We start from the raw sequence: 17,003 nt of genomic DNA on the forward strand, positions 1-17,003 counted from the left end.
AAGTACAGTCCATTCAGTCCAAAATAAAGACCACTTTAATCCAATAGATGATGGGGGGCCATGACACACACTGTTTGACTGCTCTCATCTACAGCAGCAGGTATGTGAGACGTTATATAACATAGATGTTGACCACTTGGCCTCCACGAGAGATAAACCTGTTTGGTTTGTGTCTTCGGTCGCTTGTAGTTTTACTGATGTAGCCCACCTTTGCTGTGTGTCTGAACTTCCTGTGTAGTTGTTAATTTTATGAATATTACTTAAATACACTTTGCCTTATTTGTCTGGACCCTGAAAAAGGTTGCATAGATGCTGTCCGACTTAAAATTTCTCCAATTTTATATAAATATTCAAATCGAAAAGAGTTGGCAGCACCTCTAGGGGATCACAACAGATCCCAACTTGAAAGTTTAAGTCATTGTCCGATTGTAAAAGATCCCATTTAAAATCATTTCAATGAGGAAACCAAACATCGTTACTGTTCCAGGACTTCGAATCAATTAGTCGTCCTTCATAATTAAAGTTATCAGGATATGTTCAAGTCTGGATGGACTTATTTGTTGCCTTGTGATTTGTAGAGGTGGTCTGTGCCGGAGATCCTCGGGCCGCTGGTTACACTCCTTCATGCTTGTTTTCTTTTAAAGCTCGTCGGTATAATAAGTAATTGGCTTTAATAATTAGCTAGATAAGGCCTATCGCGGGCTTACGTAGGCTGTTTTTCTATGACACAGATAAGAGTGGTGTGTAAGTCATGTGGTGATACATGGCGGATACTGAACTGAGCATTTAATTATTATCTGTGAATGAATATCGAGTGTTTAGCTGTACTAATCTGTGCCGCGTATCTGACGACATGTACCACTTGAGGCCTTGTTTTCTCAGAGGACTGTCTCACAAATTTTTCCCACGCCACAACAGTTCAGCTTTGAAATAACCGCACCAGGATCACCGACTTGTTTGCAAACGTTTCCCCTCATCGCTTGATATCCCGAGGAACGAATGTCGAGACACTTAAGACCCGTTTCGACTGAATCCACCAGAGAGTTACATCCTTAGTTGGCTTGTTTTCATTATCGGGTTGACAGAAGACTAGTGTATCTATCACTAGTGCGTCTTTGTCCATGTGATATCCTGCCAAAATATCTCCCACATTACGCCTAACAACTTCACACAGAGATCTGTGGTCCTGTAACAGACAAATTATAATGAAAGGGGCGACATAAGAAATCTGCATTAGCTGTTGAAGTAGACTCTGAATCACGTGTAGTTTTTTTTTTTGTCTGGAGCGAACTCATCTCGTTCACCACAGAGGAAAGCCTTTTAATAAAAGCATTTCTCAGAGATGTGTGTGGGGCGGAAGTCACACGGGGCACCTCCGAGTGTACGGGGGTTAGCACAACAGCTCAGACCTCCTGCACTATTTCATCTGGCTGTTTCAACATCCCTGCATCGCCTCCACCCTTTCCACTCCGCTCGCTTAAACAAATCCTCTTCTTTCTGACAACCTAACAAAAACAAACACACACACACACACACACACACATAAAGAGCTGCGGGCCAGAGCTGTGACCTATCCAGACTTTGACCTGTGTGGGTGAAACAGTCAAAGTCCTCGTGGACCCAGATGTCCTCTTGGCTTTTAAAACCGCACAGTCTCTCCTTTACTTACTTTTCTCCTCTCCTCTCCTCTCCTCTTCCTCGCTCGCTCTCCTTTCCCTGCAGCCCCTCTGGAGACTCAGTGATAACCAGGGTAGACGGGAGGAGGAAGGGAGCGGAGGAAAGAGGGATGGAGGGGGTGGAGGGAGGCTGAGAGGGAGCTGTGATGTCCCGACTCAGGGATATTTAATCCTCTCTGTGAGGGGCGAGCGTCTCTCTCCCTCTGTTTGGCTTTGGGAGATCAAAGAGGCAGTTCAGATCCTGGCGAGATCGCTCGCTCTCTCCTCCTGAGTGGACCAGAGACTTTCTCTCTCACACACACACACACACACACACACACACTCTTAAGTACTTGGGCTGACTGGCGAGGACGTCCGTGGTGGTGGTGGTGGTGGTAATGAGGCAGTGATTGATGGGACTTTATGCTTCTTTACTGCACTGTCTTAAACCACCAGTATATGAGTGCACTCCAAATAAAATTAAATCTGTGTGCAGAGGAAAATGGCTGGTTAAAAGAAGACCCACATTTGGCTTCTATCAACAATATCATGTGCTTTCCTTTGGGATTGAATTTGAGTTACACTAGTTTAAAAGTTAACTTCTTGCTTTAAGGATCTTTGTACTCCAGCATGCTCCCGCTGTGACTCCCAAAGCTTCTTCTTTTGGCACGGACACGATAAAACAAACACACCTGGATTCTTCTGTTGGCTTCAGGCCACAACCGAAAACGCTAATGTGAAGAAATTTTAAAAAGCATCCTCTCTTTTTTTTTTTCTGCTTTGACCCTCCACCCACACCTAGCTCATAAATCATCCACCAGAAACAGATAGTTTTGAAAGTGTTCTCCAAAATGAAAAGATTCTGGTCTCATGTTGTGATGTCTGTGGGGGAAAGTTGAGTTTTTAATGACTGATGTCCACTTTTCAAACATCTCATACTGAAAAAATGGCAGTAAATGGGGATGTTGAGTGATTAGATTTTTGCTGGTGACCGCTGTTGTTGTATCTCAATGTTTCTTGTCTGTGTGCATCGGACTGAACTATCTCTGGATGGATTGTGATGAAATGTTCGATAAACATTTGTGGGTTTTAGTGTAAAATGTTTGGACATCTGTTGGATCTTTTTGGTGATCCTTAACTCTTCATCTAGAGGCATCATTCCTCATAACAGCATGTAGACCGTCAACAGTACAAAGAATGGACGTTGTATCCATGACGTCACCCACCGGTTTCTAAAGAGCCGTTTTGAAGAGTGTGGTGGTTCTGGCTGAATGACTCCATGGTTGCTCAGACAAGCCATCTGTAATGTCACCTACCTGTCAATCAAAGCGGCCACACTGTTAATCCTGCATACCTTTAAGCCCTAATATAATTTGAACAGGTGAGTTCTATATAAATTCACCCTCAGTACAGTTGTCATGAACGGGGAAATTAGCTACAGAGACCAAAACTGTTTTTTGCACCAGGCTGTAAACATGTTTATTTCTGCTGTGAAGTTGGACATTTGAACATGGGAACTTATGGAGACTGACTCATTCTGCAGCCAGCCTCAAGTGGACGTTTTGGGAACTGCAGTTTTTGGCTTCACTTCACTGCCACGGAGGTTGCCGCTTGCTGTAGTCTCTCACACTCCACCATGGCATGACCAAGAGGTCCAAAGTTGTGATGAGGAACATCACACTGGACACTTAGCAAAACCGTAGATACAATAACAATGGGTTTAATGTCCAATGTATATAATATTTGCTAATGTCAGTTAGTATTGTTTAGCAATCCAATATGAATTCATAGAGGTGGTCAGTATTATTGTCTGTAGGTGATGGTCGGCAACATCAGATGTTATCCCTGGAAATTCCTGCAGATTTAACGGATTAAACATGTTAAAACGATATTGTGAATGTACTCATCAGAGGCTGAGCGCTTTATTGTTGGACACAATAATGTTTTTCTCATCTAATGCCTAAAATGAGTTTCACACCCGTAGCAGCCTTGCCAAGTGTTTGTAATATTACTTAAAAGATATTCTCTGAGTCATGGAGTGAGTACATTTCAGTGCTTTCTGTTTCATCACCCCGGAGGAGTTTGTTAACAGTGGGAGCTAAAAACCGTATAGCTGGCGATAACAAAAGTGATGATTCCAATGTTTCCTTTCTATTTGTATTTTAATTTTATACCAATCCCCTGAAACACACACACACACACACACACTCACACACAAATGTAAACCCACGGCTCCCCTGCCACTCGGCTTCTGAGGTTTGCAGGTCTCTGATAGGAAGCCTCTGAAATGGAAAAGAGATAAGAGTAAATAAACAAACAAATACAATAAAACCGAATTTGTGCTGGTTCAGTGCACACAGAGGCAGGGAGAGGCAGGGAGAGGGAGGTGGAGGGGAGCGCACTCTGTGCAAGGCCTGACGACAAACCCCACAAAGATGCATTCTCCGTAAAGCAAAGCAAGGTAAATACCTAAGTGAATTCATGCAAGTTCCATTTATTCAGTGAAATCTGTCGAGACTGCGCACTGATAGAGAGAGACACCATTTGGCTTTCTAACAATGGAGCTATCAGTTACTGCCTCTGTGTTCCCTCGATATGATCTCCGTCCATTTCATACCACTGAATCGCTCCACAAAAAAAAAGCATTTTATTTCCATCACAATAATGTCATTTGGTGTTGTCAGCTAATTCTCAATGGCATGCACCGAGCTTTCCTCCAGCCCTCGTCGATACCTCAGCGAAGGGACCGTGCTGAAGCAAATGTTCTGCGCAGCCAATCCGCCTTTTAAAGCAGTGCCACGGGCTTTGATGTCCGCCCACACCAACACGCTACTCCAACAGCCTTTCTTCTCAGATGTTGCTTAATTACACTATCATAGTCTGTTAATTACCTTATCAGTGCCGCATAATCCCATGGTCAGTGTTTGAACGGCAAGTATCAAAGCAAAGCAAGTCTCTTTTATGTGTGGGTTTTTTTTGGGGGGTCCTGATTAGTGAATTCACAGAAATGTGAAGACGAGAACTTTTTAGATTTTAGGCAGGATTTGTGTTGACGCATCCTGGGATGTAAGCACAGGTGTGATCAGTCAGTACGGCCTTTTTGGTTTTGGTCTGAACCGTATGAAATCCAGTGACCTCACAGTGACGGGACGAATTAGAAAAGCTGTTGGCAGCAACAAATGATCACATTAAACTTCCTGTAACAACACGAATGATTTATTTTCTTTGTGGAGATACAGTACGCTTAATTACTGATCTGAGCTGTTGGTAGACTTTATTAATTTATTTAACTTCAAAAAAATGAGACTGCTTCCAGTTTTTAAGTTCACCTGGCAAACCCATCTGTGCTCCAGCTCTGTACTTGATGCACGGATTTGAGAGTTTTCAGTTTTTGCCTCTTGGAAAGAAAACACATTTTGCAAAGCATATCAAAGTTACCGACATGCTGGGGTGTCGTTTAGCTCAGTTGGTAGAGCATCCGCCCCATGTACGAAGTCCTTGCCGCAGTGGTCCAGGGTTTAAATCCGACCTGTGGCTCTTTCCCGCATGTCGGTCCCCATCTCTCTCTCCCCACATCCTGTCACTCTTCAAGACGTCTCTATCAAAATAAAAGCTCAAAAAAGGCCCAAATAAAATCTTTTTAAAAAAAGACACACTGTTGATTTTTTTTCCCCTGTTGATTAACAAAGCTAACCAGTGTGTCCATGAAATTGGGAGCAAAAAGTCAATGAGCGGAGCGGTCCTTGTGGGCGTGTTCGTCTGTAATGAGATAATATGTTAGAGAACTCCAAAGCAAATATCATATCTAAATATATAATGTAATCATAATCTATGTTGTTGGGTCGTAATCACTTCTCGACTGGCATCTGTACGTCTACCTTGAGTGCATTTGATGTTTTGCATATGTGTCGGCTTTATCCTCTCACAACTCTTGTTTCTCGATGTGGAGGCGATAATTAAGAAATAATTGGAGGGGCCAGAGAAATGTTTCTCAAGCGTGGAAGATGCATGCCTAAATGTTAATTCCACTCGGAATATGTTAACGTATGCACAGATGTTAATGTAGACTCCACGTTGGGCTCTTGTGTTGTGCACCTCAGTGCTTCCCCAGCGTGCATGTGTTCTTCCCCTCAGCTCTGCCAGCAGCCTACTGGATCTGTCAACTTGGGGAAAATTTCCATTTTGCAGCTAACTCTGCAGCCTTTTGATGGATACGTCTTGCCGACTTTTATCTCTCAGTGCGTCTGCAAACTAATTAATATTTTTTTTCCCTCTCTTACTCTCTCTCTCCCTCTCTCTCTCTCTCCCCTTCAGGCAAATATTTGTTTCCTCAGAAGTGAGCGTGGGCAAACCTTCCTCACAGCTCCATATGCTGCCAGCTGCCAATCAAGTGGGGCTGAAACCCCTGAAACTAATCGCAACCCCCTCTTCTCCTCTCCTCTGTCTCCTCTTCCTCTCCTTCAGCAGAAATGAAAGGAGAAGTTTAGGGTGGGAGGGGGGAGATGGGGTGGGTGGTTAAGGAAAATAAAGACATAGAGAAGAAGAAAGGGGATGGTTGAGACACAAGCCCAAAGCAATGTCTCCTCTGTTCTGTCTGTCCGCACAGAGCTCTTCCTGCCTGACTCGCTCTGTTTTGTTTTTTTTATTTATTTTACTTTATTAGTATTTATAGTTCAAATGGATTGTACTGTATCCGTACTGGATTTGGTTTGTTTGCCAAACAGCTCCAGGAGCGAACAGTGTGTGAACACAGTGATTTGTGTGTGTTTCCTACACCAGGTATGGGTGTGTGTGTGTGTGTGTGCCAGGGTCAGAACACAAACACACAGAGTGGACAAAAAACTGGGACATTTGGAGGGATGTAACTTAGCTGAACACATGAATGTTATTCTTAGACATTAAATGATCATGGGCTCTTTCTCTTAATAATTCGTGGTCTTCATAAACAGCACCATCACGGACAAAAAACACCATTTTTTCGTCAGTAGAGTCAGAAAATGAGGAGACATGTAGGGAACAATACACAACTAGTATTCGGTCTTGAACCACAATGATACCACAAGGTCAGTGTCTTAAACCGAAGGCCCACCAAGAACCCCAGAGCTTCCATCAATAGCACGCTGTGTCTCTTGTAAGTTTGGCCGACTTTGGTTGTGTTGTCCAAAGGCAAAAGTGTTTTTACAGTAAGTGTTCCCAACGATCAAACTAATGGTCACACCGCAATTACAGCCTCATTGTGGTGACATTTCCACCTCCATCGTCTCTCGCCAAGAACTTTTGCATGTTTGTGTTGTCTAATGTTGCACCCTTTTGGACGGTCTCTCCTTGTACTCGTTTTCACACACACCAAACTTTGGCCAATCGCATCGTAATGTGGGCACTAGGTGATCTGACACACTTCCTTTCGCAGCACGCTGAGGTCTTCACTTTGACTCAAAGCTAAACAAGACATCTAACATCTTCAGCACCATCAAATGCCAGTCACAGCAAACACAGATAGGAGCTGTTATTTTTGGTTTAAAGAAAGTTATTCAAATAGCAGCGCCTTCATCTCAGTGTGGCGAGCGCCGATGCGCTCAAACACGGAGCAACATCTCGTCAGCGCTTTTTCTTTTGGCATTGCTGCTCCCTCAACCTCGTCTCACCCCGTCTAATCGAAATGTTTCCATTCACGTTAGATCCGCAGTTTATTTTCTTACAATCCAGCTTGATTGTTTCGTTTCTTCAGTGTTTTAATTAGCAGCAGAAACGTCTGAAAACAGATTAGTTTGAACCAGGTGGGCGATACTCAGGAAAGTTTGCACTTTCTGTCAGAAGAGATGACATAATGTCCTTTGTCCCTCGTGTCATATTGCTTTGTAGCAGAGCCTGCCTGGTCTACTGATAGCAGCCGTGCACACACACACACACACACACACACACACTTCTTTACTGCTTCCCTCCTGCTATCATCATCAGATGTGTGTGTAAGTGATCCTGTCTTTGTGAGGTTAATTGAAGGCAGGAGCTCTGACTGTCTGAGACATAATCTGTCTGCATTAACAGTGTGTGTGTGTGTGTGTGTGTGTGTGTGTGTGTGTGTGTGTGTGTGTGTGTGTGTGTGTGTGTGTGTGTGTGTTTTAGGGGACCACACTAGTTATTTATACAGAAATAGAAAAGGAAACACACAGTAACTCTTTTTTTTTTAGTTAAATCCCTCCACCTGCTCCCTCTCTCTACTTCAGCTAACCCGCAGTACAGATTAGCAGTGCGTGTGTGCATGTGGGGGGTGGTGCGGTGTGTGTTCCCGGGGATTTGGGGTGTACAAAAGAAACAAAACAAAAAAAAGAGTGATGCCATAAGGCTTGCTATTCTCTCATATCAGTCATTTTTGACAGGAGGAAAAACCTTTATCTCAGAGAAAACTGTGTCCGTCTGGCCCTGCGCATGAGCACACACTCATGTAACACACACACGCACACACACACGCACAAAAGAGTCATGCTCCGGGCCTTGCAGGCTGGGGCTCACACACACAGAGCAGGTAATCGGCTCACTAGTAGAGTTAGGGGGTTAGAGAAAGGAAGGAAAGAGCTCTCACCAAGTGTATCCCCCCTCTTTGACTGGATTACAGCCCACTAGTATTCAGTCCAGGTGCTCCAGAGGGGTGAGGGGGTCCACATAGGGTTAATTTTCCGTACCTAGTGTGAGACCACATCCTGCTGTTTGCTCTCTGACATATCACATATATGGGACCTTTAGCAAATAGTGGAAAATGAGCAGCAAATAATGCTCCCGTGAAGATATACGTCACACATCCACCCATATACATATATATATATACACACACTCATCACCCCTAATCAACAAGACGTATGCTCTTTGGGTCTGTTGGGGTTAATTTGCGAATCATTTATTACTTTATTATCATGTCATGTCTTTATTCACGTGATGCCGGCTATGCCATATGCATAACATTATAACGCCATAATTGCTGACACTTCAAGTGCAAGATTATTTCTTCCTTAAATGAAGTGATAGTGTGTTTCCATTGTTGTGGATGACAGGGGAGGGACATAAGAGTTAATTAACTATGATTACGAAGAGCTACAGTCACTGAACAAGCCCGGGTTCTAGCTGAATACTCTGCTCAGTAATTGCTTCCTTTTACTTTCCTTTCCTTCACTTTCCTTTCCTTTCCTTTCCTTTCCACACGCTGCCCCCCTCATATTTTTTCCCTTCTGTCCATCCATGCATGGGAGATTTTTCATTTAAAGAAGAGAGCTGGAGAGCCCTCTGCTGGCTGATAGAGGTGACTCAACCACAGACATGAATTAAAGGTGCAGTGTGTAAACTTTAGGGGGCCCTAATCACAGAATAACTCTGTTTTTATTAGTATATAATGACCAGAAGATGCTTTTGTTACCTTAGAATGAGTCTTTTATATCTACTTGTTTCATGTAGTCTGTCGTATTGAACCAACATGTTAGTACAGAAACATATTTTGCAGCTACCATAGTACCTCAGTTACTCTTGGAACAGAAAGGTAAGCGGAGGTAGTTGCAACTACACTGCTATATGCCACTAAATCCTTTAAGTGAAGATGTGGACCAACTATTTATCTAAGATTAAGTTATTATTAGTTTCCCAGAGAGCTGAGCGTTATTGCATGTAATTCATTCGTCATCATATTATGGATTTTTAGATAACTCAGTAAAACATGTCTCTTGAAACAGGGACCTGAAGTGGGACCTTTTTTATTTCAGACTTTCACAGCCACATTCAAACCAAAGCAGAAATAGAAATACTCTCTTCATCTTTGTGATTAAATTGAAAATCAAACCCAACTCAAAAACAATACCAAACTGAATATTAGGACTGTTGTTACAAGATGTGTGGGTTAAAGATGTCGACTTTTAAATCTGTCCATATTCGGTCCAGAGAAAAAAAACATCGACAGCTCGCCAGATTTCTGTTAAATTTATAGTGAACATTCCAGATCCCCCTGACCTTTCCACCCACAAGCCAATACTTCCACTGGTGAATGAAACACATTTAATCCTCACACACATTCATGCTCCTCTGACAGTTAAACCTTTTGGCTTTTCCACCCCGCAGTGCAAACTATTGTAGTCTCATTACTGGTCTTTAAGAATAGCTAATTCATAACTGTTTGCAGTTGTGTGCCAACAAACCTCTCATCTCTGTGATGCACAGCTGCTTCCCTAAACTCCACTAAACACTCGCTGAACCATCTATCCAGCCATCCATGGGATGTGATGTGATATAATAGTCCCAAACTAGGTCTGCTGTTAGGCACTGCTGCAAGCCACTGGCAGTCTGTTGCACTAAATAGGACCACCTGTAGTTCATTGAGACACTTCAACTACTTTTAGTGTTTACAGTTTAACTGATGCTACACCTCCTTTTTCAGTGTTTCAACCATGACTGTTACTCCAGTAAAAATATTTTATCTACACATTTACAGCTGGAGTGAGCTCACTTCCAAGCCTTTCCAAGCTGTTGTCGCTCCATCTCTTTCTTTTTTTTCGTATAATATGATCTTATGAATATTTTTATTTTTTTTACTCTAGGCTACTGATGTGAGCTTATTCAAATCACGGAAAGAAATCTCCGCAGTCACCTCAAATCAATACATCGTTGAACGATATGAAAACATCTGAGGTGTTACGTAGAATAATCCAGATCTTTCTGTGAGCAGAGACTTGTGGATTATTGCTGCGGGAAAGTTTTTTTTAAATGAATTCATCTAGCTTCAGTTTCAGTTTTCACATATGATATAAAATATTGTTTTCGCTGTTCGCTCTGTTTGGTGCTGATTTGTTCTTTAAATTGTGCAGATTTATCACTCAATCAACTCTGCTACTATTTCAGATTGCTTTCTCCTATTTTCTCTTTATTTTGTCTTTCTTTTTGGCTTCTTCTTCTTCTTCATCTTGTGTGTAAATGTTTACGATTTCTTTAGCGAATAATCTCTTTTTATATCAACCAGTCCTCTTCCATTGAGTCTACAATCTCGAGCCACTAGGTTTCTACAGTAGCCTAGAATGGACAAACTAAACACTGGTAGATTAGGGCCATCTCTTACATGCGAAGAAGGGACAGGTGAGACGACGGCAACTTCAAACTGGTCCTTTTAGACTTCTTCAGATCAGAGAAGAGGCCTCAAAGTTTGTGAATTATTCCTGCAGCTGGAGAGGTTTGCAGAATATTTTTATTTGTTTATGTTCTGTTTTATTGAAACAATTACAAGAAAGTAAACCATTATTTTTCATCATATATTAAGTTTATCAGAAATATCACAAAGATATTTGAATAAAATCACATATTAAATTACGAATATCAATCAAGCATTTCATTGCTGCAGTTCTATATTACACAAGTACAAGATCTTACATAAGTCAGATCTAGCATCAGCAGAAAACGAGTTTGTTTCAATAATTAACTTTGGTGTGTCCTGACCAGTTTGATCATATCGTGTGTGTGTGTGCTTGAGCGTGTATTTCGTTGTGTTTGATCAGTGAGGTCTTTGAAGCACCCAGCACCTTCACCACCACTCCTGCTCCTCAGTGGAGCACATGAAAGCTGATATGTGTGATTGAGAGTCCACCCGCTTGTTTCCACACGCTGCCCATTCAGACCAATAAAAAGGAAGAAGGATGATCTAATATCGTGGCGGTTATGATACAATCACAAGTCTGTGCTTCCCGTTTGGATACGACTGTGGAAAAGAAAGAATAGGTCTTTATGTCTGTGTGTGTGTGTGTGTGTGTGTGTGTGTCTGACAATAGTTGATTTATTAAAGGGGAGGGGCGGTCTGGATTTAAAGTTTCTAACATGTAGAGCGGGACAGAGGAGAGAAGGCATAAAGATTTCAATGAGAGAGTGAAATGTGATTGGGGTGAAGGAGGCAGGTGGCCGGCCTGCTGTACACCAACCAAACCCACAAACAGCTGTTCATTTCATTCCTCGTGCCCCCCTACGAGCATCAATTCTCCCTCTATCCCCCCTCTATATCAATCCCTCTCATGCTCCACCCCAACCCCCACCCTCTATCCAAACCTAGCGTCCCCAGTCCATCCAGTCATCCCTCCCTCCCTCCCTGCTTTGATCATGTGCCAAAAGCAGGACAGGGGACACAGCTGGTTCACCCATACATTTCTCACCTTGTGCTCTTTGGACTTGTCATTCGAAGCATTAATAACAACAACAATCAGTACGATGACAGTGTGCAACTAAGTGGAAAAAACATTTATGTCCACACAGTTTTGCTTAAAAAAAACAACAGTCTTGGCACATCATATATTGCTCCTTAATGCAAGTATCACATCCATATGACACCACATTACTCCCACACACTCATTTATTGTGATTTTATTATAATAATTAGTGTGTTTTTTTTATAGAAATAAAGCAAAGCAAGTTATAGAAAACTGAAAACAACAAATCAGTGCCTCTGACTTCATGCTACTTGACATCCAAAGGATGGTTGCTGTAATATTGATCACGTCCTTTCAGTATTTACATCCCACATATATGTGCTGCCAAAGGTCAGTCCTTTCTTTCCCCTGCGGACCAGATGAAGCTCACTTGCTGTCACGTAATGCACGAGCCACCAGCATGAAGATCAACCCGGAGATGAGCTCCAGAGGCACGCCGGCAGCCGCCACCATGAATGACAAGCCGTAGAGCACCGACACCTGCGCGTTTGGACACGCCTCTCCTCTCTCCTGCAGGACGTAGCGCTTCACCTCTACAGCCTCCATCCACAGTACGTAGAGCAGCAGAGTGAAGAGGAACAAGCAGGCTGGGGAGAGGGTGGAGATATAAACAGTATCAGAGAGACAGATGCTGTGAGTAACACCAGAGGAATGCAGCTACAACTCATCTCAACTGTTACCACGGTAGCAGTGTTTTAAACCTGCTGTTGTTATAGCGACAGTACTGCAGAGTGACATCTGCTGCTGTATGTGTTGGGTATCTGTTTGTCATATGACAGGTATGAACAGCTGACAGCAGCAATGCCACGCTGCAGCATGTGTCTGTGCATTCACCTATCCCCCTAGCAGCAGACTTCACACTGCATATGAGTACTTTGGTTACAAACTCCATGTGCACAGACTATATTTTACCAGCAGTGATGAGGAGGGCACCACCCAACTTGAACAGTTTGTGGCTGATGAAGGGGACACCACAGACCAAGAGGAAGCCTCCAGTTAGAGCCGCAACCAGGCCAAGGATTATCAGCACGGTCCAGAAACCTCGAAATACTGCAAGAAATACACCCAGGCCACCATCAGAGCTGATAGCAGTTTACATACAGTGGCATGGCATGGCAAGTGTTTGCATTTGGGCTATCATGTTCTTAGTATTTTCCTCTGAAAATATTATTATAGAATTTCGGAGCCCTGGGGGAATAGACATAATTTATGCTTAGCTTGTTTTTACCAAGAGTTAGAAGACATTAATATTGAGATATTTTTTGGCCTTTTCAAGCTTTATTTTTGATAGAGACAGCTGAAGAGTGACAGGAATGTGGGGAGACAGCAAAGGGCCACAGGTCGGATTCGAACCCTGGGCCTTCATCCATGGGGCGGATGCTCTACCTCTGTCTATATCTGTCTTTTTATACTGTGCGAAGCTACAGCCGGGAGATGGATAGCTTAACCTAAAGACTGGAGACAGGTGGGACACTTAGTCTGGCTCTGTCAAAAGGTAAAAACAAATGTCTGTCAGTGTCTATCTCTCTCTCTCCACATTCCTGTCACTCTTCAGCTGTCTCTATCAAAAATAAAGCTTGAAAAGGCCAAAAAACAGCAAATTTTCAGGCTCATTTGATACTTTTAGGCCAAGAAATAAAATTACTCTATTTGCATCCATATTTGTTCATCTGGGGGTGTACAGTTTGCATGAGTGGGTGGGTGGGTTGGGGAGTTACGTTAAAAATGTTTGACCTATGGCCTCTATTTTTAAAATTCTAGCTCTGACCCTGGTTTGCATGTGTAATGAAGACGATCAGATGAACCCATAACCCTTCAGCTTCTCACTGTTACTGTATAATGTTGGTGATTTGGGAATTTAGGATTATTTTAGTGTTATTCTTGCAGGCCAAATGCAAGTCGAGGGGCCCTGATGGCCTGAGGACTTAAGGCTTGCAGAATCAGTGAAGTCACTTTTTAAAACACATTTTTATAGACTTGCTTTTATGTGATTTTTTTTTTATTGTCTTCTAAATGTTGTTGGTTCTTCTTATTTTGTATTGTATGAGTATTTTGTTCATGCTTGTCTGTCAAAGTGTCACTAACTCATTTGGTGTTATTCCACTTGTCTGTAAGTTTGTGTGTGAGTGTGTTACCTGCTGTAGCGTCATAACTTGGATGAGGCACCTGTCCAAGAGCGACAGGCAGAGGGAAGAGGTACCCGTGCACACAGACCTTAGATTCTGGCTGGTTTGCTATACGTAAAAAAAAAAAAAAAGGAAGAAAGGGTTAAAATAAAAATAATGTACGGCTCAAAAGAACATATAGAATAAAAGAAACAGTGAGACAAAAAAGGAGACATGTGACATGTAATGAGGAACAGCCACACGAGAGCAAAACTTAGAGCCAAAGACACGCCATAAGCTGAAATAAATGCTAACACATTCTTCTTGCTCTCCTGTATATCTTCTGTCAAATATCCAAATTATAGACATTTTTCTTTCCTGCACTTGTTAGCGTGTCAAGCAGACCACAATGCCGAGCATGAGACATGCAACCACATTGGACAAGCCCCAACGAAAACCTTTTGCCGGCTTCAGAGGGCCTACATACTGAAGAGCGTGGCCAGGACTGCATGTGCCGTGGGCTCCACCTGAAACACGCATCGCCAGAAGAAGCCCTCGTGGTGCAGAGTGAGAGACGGAGGAGGAGAAGAAGAAGTGACGGCCTGCACTAACTGGATCTAAATGAGAAAAAGACACAGACTGACAGCTTACAAACAGAAAGATGGACACGTGGGAGGACTGCTGAACCTTAATTTCTGTCAGCTTTGTCAACACGTCCCTTTAGGCCGCTCTGTGTGGTTCTGTACTTCAGTGGTGCCACGGCATCAAACGTGGTTCTGATTATGGCCTGCTCGTCTGTGAGGTTTTCAAGGGGAACTTATGAAACACGCATGAGCGATACTCTCCATTTGCTTGTCAAAAATATGATTGATGGTGCTGAATAACGCACAGAAACTTTAATCATCCGCTTTTATTTAAAATGAAAGACTTTGTTGTGCTGTGGTGTTAGGGAGGAGTTCACCGGAGGGGATTAGCTTTTAGAAATATATCCCTTACTCCGCGTTTTTCTGAACTTTCTCACAAATGTGGCATGGAAGAATAAACTGGAAAATTAAAGAGGCGCTACACTGAGTTTACACACAATGATCAGTTGACTTGCGGAGTATTACAGCGCCTGTGGAAACAGTTGTAAGATAGTTCTGGACGATGATGTCATTGGGGTTATTTTGACTTGGACTTTAGACTGCTACAGGGAAGATAGGGGTAGGTTGTGGTTATATGAGATGCAAACACTGTTCTTTTATAGGGTTATGGGTTAGAAATTGCTTTCCTAACTATGTTGTGCTGTAAAATATAAGTACTGGTTGCATTTTTTGTTTCGATTAACTGATGGAGACCACGCAGGATTCACAGAGGATAGATACCAGAGTGCAGGGTTCACATCCTGAGATGTGTCTCTGGTTAGATTTAGGTACCAAAAGAAATTTGGTTAAGTTTAAGGAAGAATTGCACTGTTGATGTGCATGTTGTGTCTAATTTGAACCAAACACTGGCAGTGCCAAACATCGTTACTACAAGTAGATATTGAATTGCATTAGTTTGGCAGAAAACAAAATATGTCTGGGAACATTCAGTCTGTATTAGTCTGATACATTCAGCAGAAACATGTTTCAACTTTATGTCAGCAGCATTATGTTTCCTAATAAATCTATTTGCTGTTGCAAATGTCAGGGCTACACTTCAACCACAAGATCAGCAGGAGACTCTGAGGCTTCAAAAATTTTCGCTATGCAAGCAACATAGATCAGGGATTAGACTGAATTATCTCAACAACTACTGTATGTAATCCTGTGAAATAGATACATGTTTTAACCTCTGTTGCGTTGATTTGGTCCATTCTCTTTTTAAATGTGTTTCAACTTTATAAAAGTGCAACACTAAACTATTCTGGTCTCTCTTAAAATATCTTATAGTGGCATAGCGTACACACCACAGTCTACACAGCATCTGATCATGTTCCGTACTGGTCTTTTTGCGGTGTCTTCCATGTGATGTTTCCGTGACATAAATAATAATGTGACTATTATTAAATACAGTTGTTTAGTTAGAGGTCACTGACCAGTTTTAACAGCATGTCGTAAGCTTTGCATCCTCTCTCGGGCTGAATGCAGATTATCTTGACTAGATGCTGCAAAATGAGTCGTGATTTAAGTGGAAATAATCTTTTTTTTTTAACTTTTTGCTGAAGTCTGTGCCAAACATATATTTTTCTTTACATCTGGACAATATGATTTGTAGGCCGGTGGCATCTCTGTAAGCACTTCACATTTTACCTTGTGTGTGTGTGTTTGTGTTAGTGAGTATGGACAATTATATTCACACACGTGTCTGTCCTACCTCAGTCCCATTGGCATCTTTTCCCCCTGTCAGTGTTGTTTGGGTCGGCCATGCATACGGTCCACAGTCATCACTGGCCACCAGCCAGTAGTCTGTACCAAAGGCTAGGAAGAAACACAGAGTCCCCAATAGCCCAAATATCCCCCCAGCCAAGGTCGCAGCTCCCACCCTCATAACTCCAGCCTAAAACCTCCCTCACTGTGCTCTTTCTCCTCAGCTTTCAGTCTTCACTTTAGTTACTCCTGAGCTCCTTGTTGGTGTCCACTCTGCAACCCTCTGCCTAGTCCCAGTGCTAAAGGAAACAGCCTGGCTCTCCCTGCCACTCCCTGGCATGCTGGGGAGCTGTGGGGAAAAGAAGCTTCAGTAACTGAGGAGGTCGGGCAGGGGGACAGGAGTTATTTTTGGAAGCAGTAAGCCTGTCCTTGTCAAATTACCGGTGGGTGTGCTGTGCTTCATTTATGAAAGAAACAAGGAGAGGCAGGATTGGTTTGTGTGTGTGTGTGTGTGTTTGTAATGTTGATCAGCATTTATGACTGCAAGGTATTTCTCAGGATGGCGTTACACTTGGAGTGCCACTTTGAAAATAAATTAGACTAGAGATGCAAATGGCAGTCAAACCTCCACCAAAGGTGTTCAAAAGGTGACACGTGGAGCTCAGGAAAGCTTTATTGCAGCTGACAAATGCT

General features: G+C 42.7%; 1 protein-coding gene across 1 annotated transcript; it reads right to left on the bottom strand.

The window, feature by feature from the left end:
• Positions 1 to 10,500: 10,500 nt before the first annotated feature.
• Positions 10,501 to 16,672, bottom strand: LOC104920605 (transmembrane protein 182). The gene is made up of 5 exons (XM_010732921.3): positions 16,318 to 16,672; positions 14,468 to 14,597; positions 14,011 to 14,109; positions 12,788 to 12,925; positions 10,501 to 12,462 (listed from the first exon to the last, which is right to left on the bottom strand). The coding sequence occupies exons 1-5, from the start codon at positions 16,489 to 16,491 to the stop codon at positions 12,242 to 12,244; spliced, it is 762 nt and encodes a 253-aa protein (XP_010731223.3). The 5' UTR covers positions 16,492 to 16,672; the 3' UTR covers positions 10,501 to 12,241.
• Positions 16,673 to 17,003: the final 331 nt, after the last annotated feature.

This window comes from Larimichthys crocea, chromosome I (genome assembly GCF_000972845.2).
Source record: "Larimichthys crocea isolate SSNF chromosome I, L_crocea_2.0, whole genome shotgun sequence".
In the NCBI taxonomy this organism is placed as follows: domain Eukaryota; kingdom Metazoa; phylum Chordata; class Actinopteri; family Sciaenidae; genus Larimichthys; species Larimichthys crocea.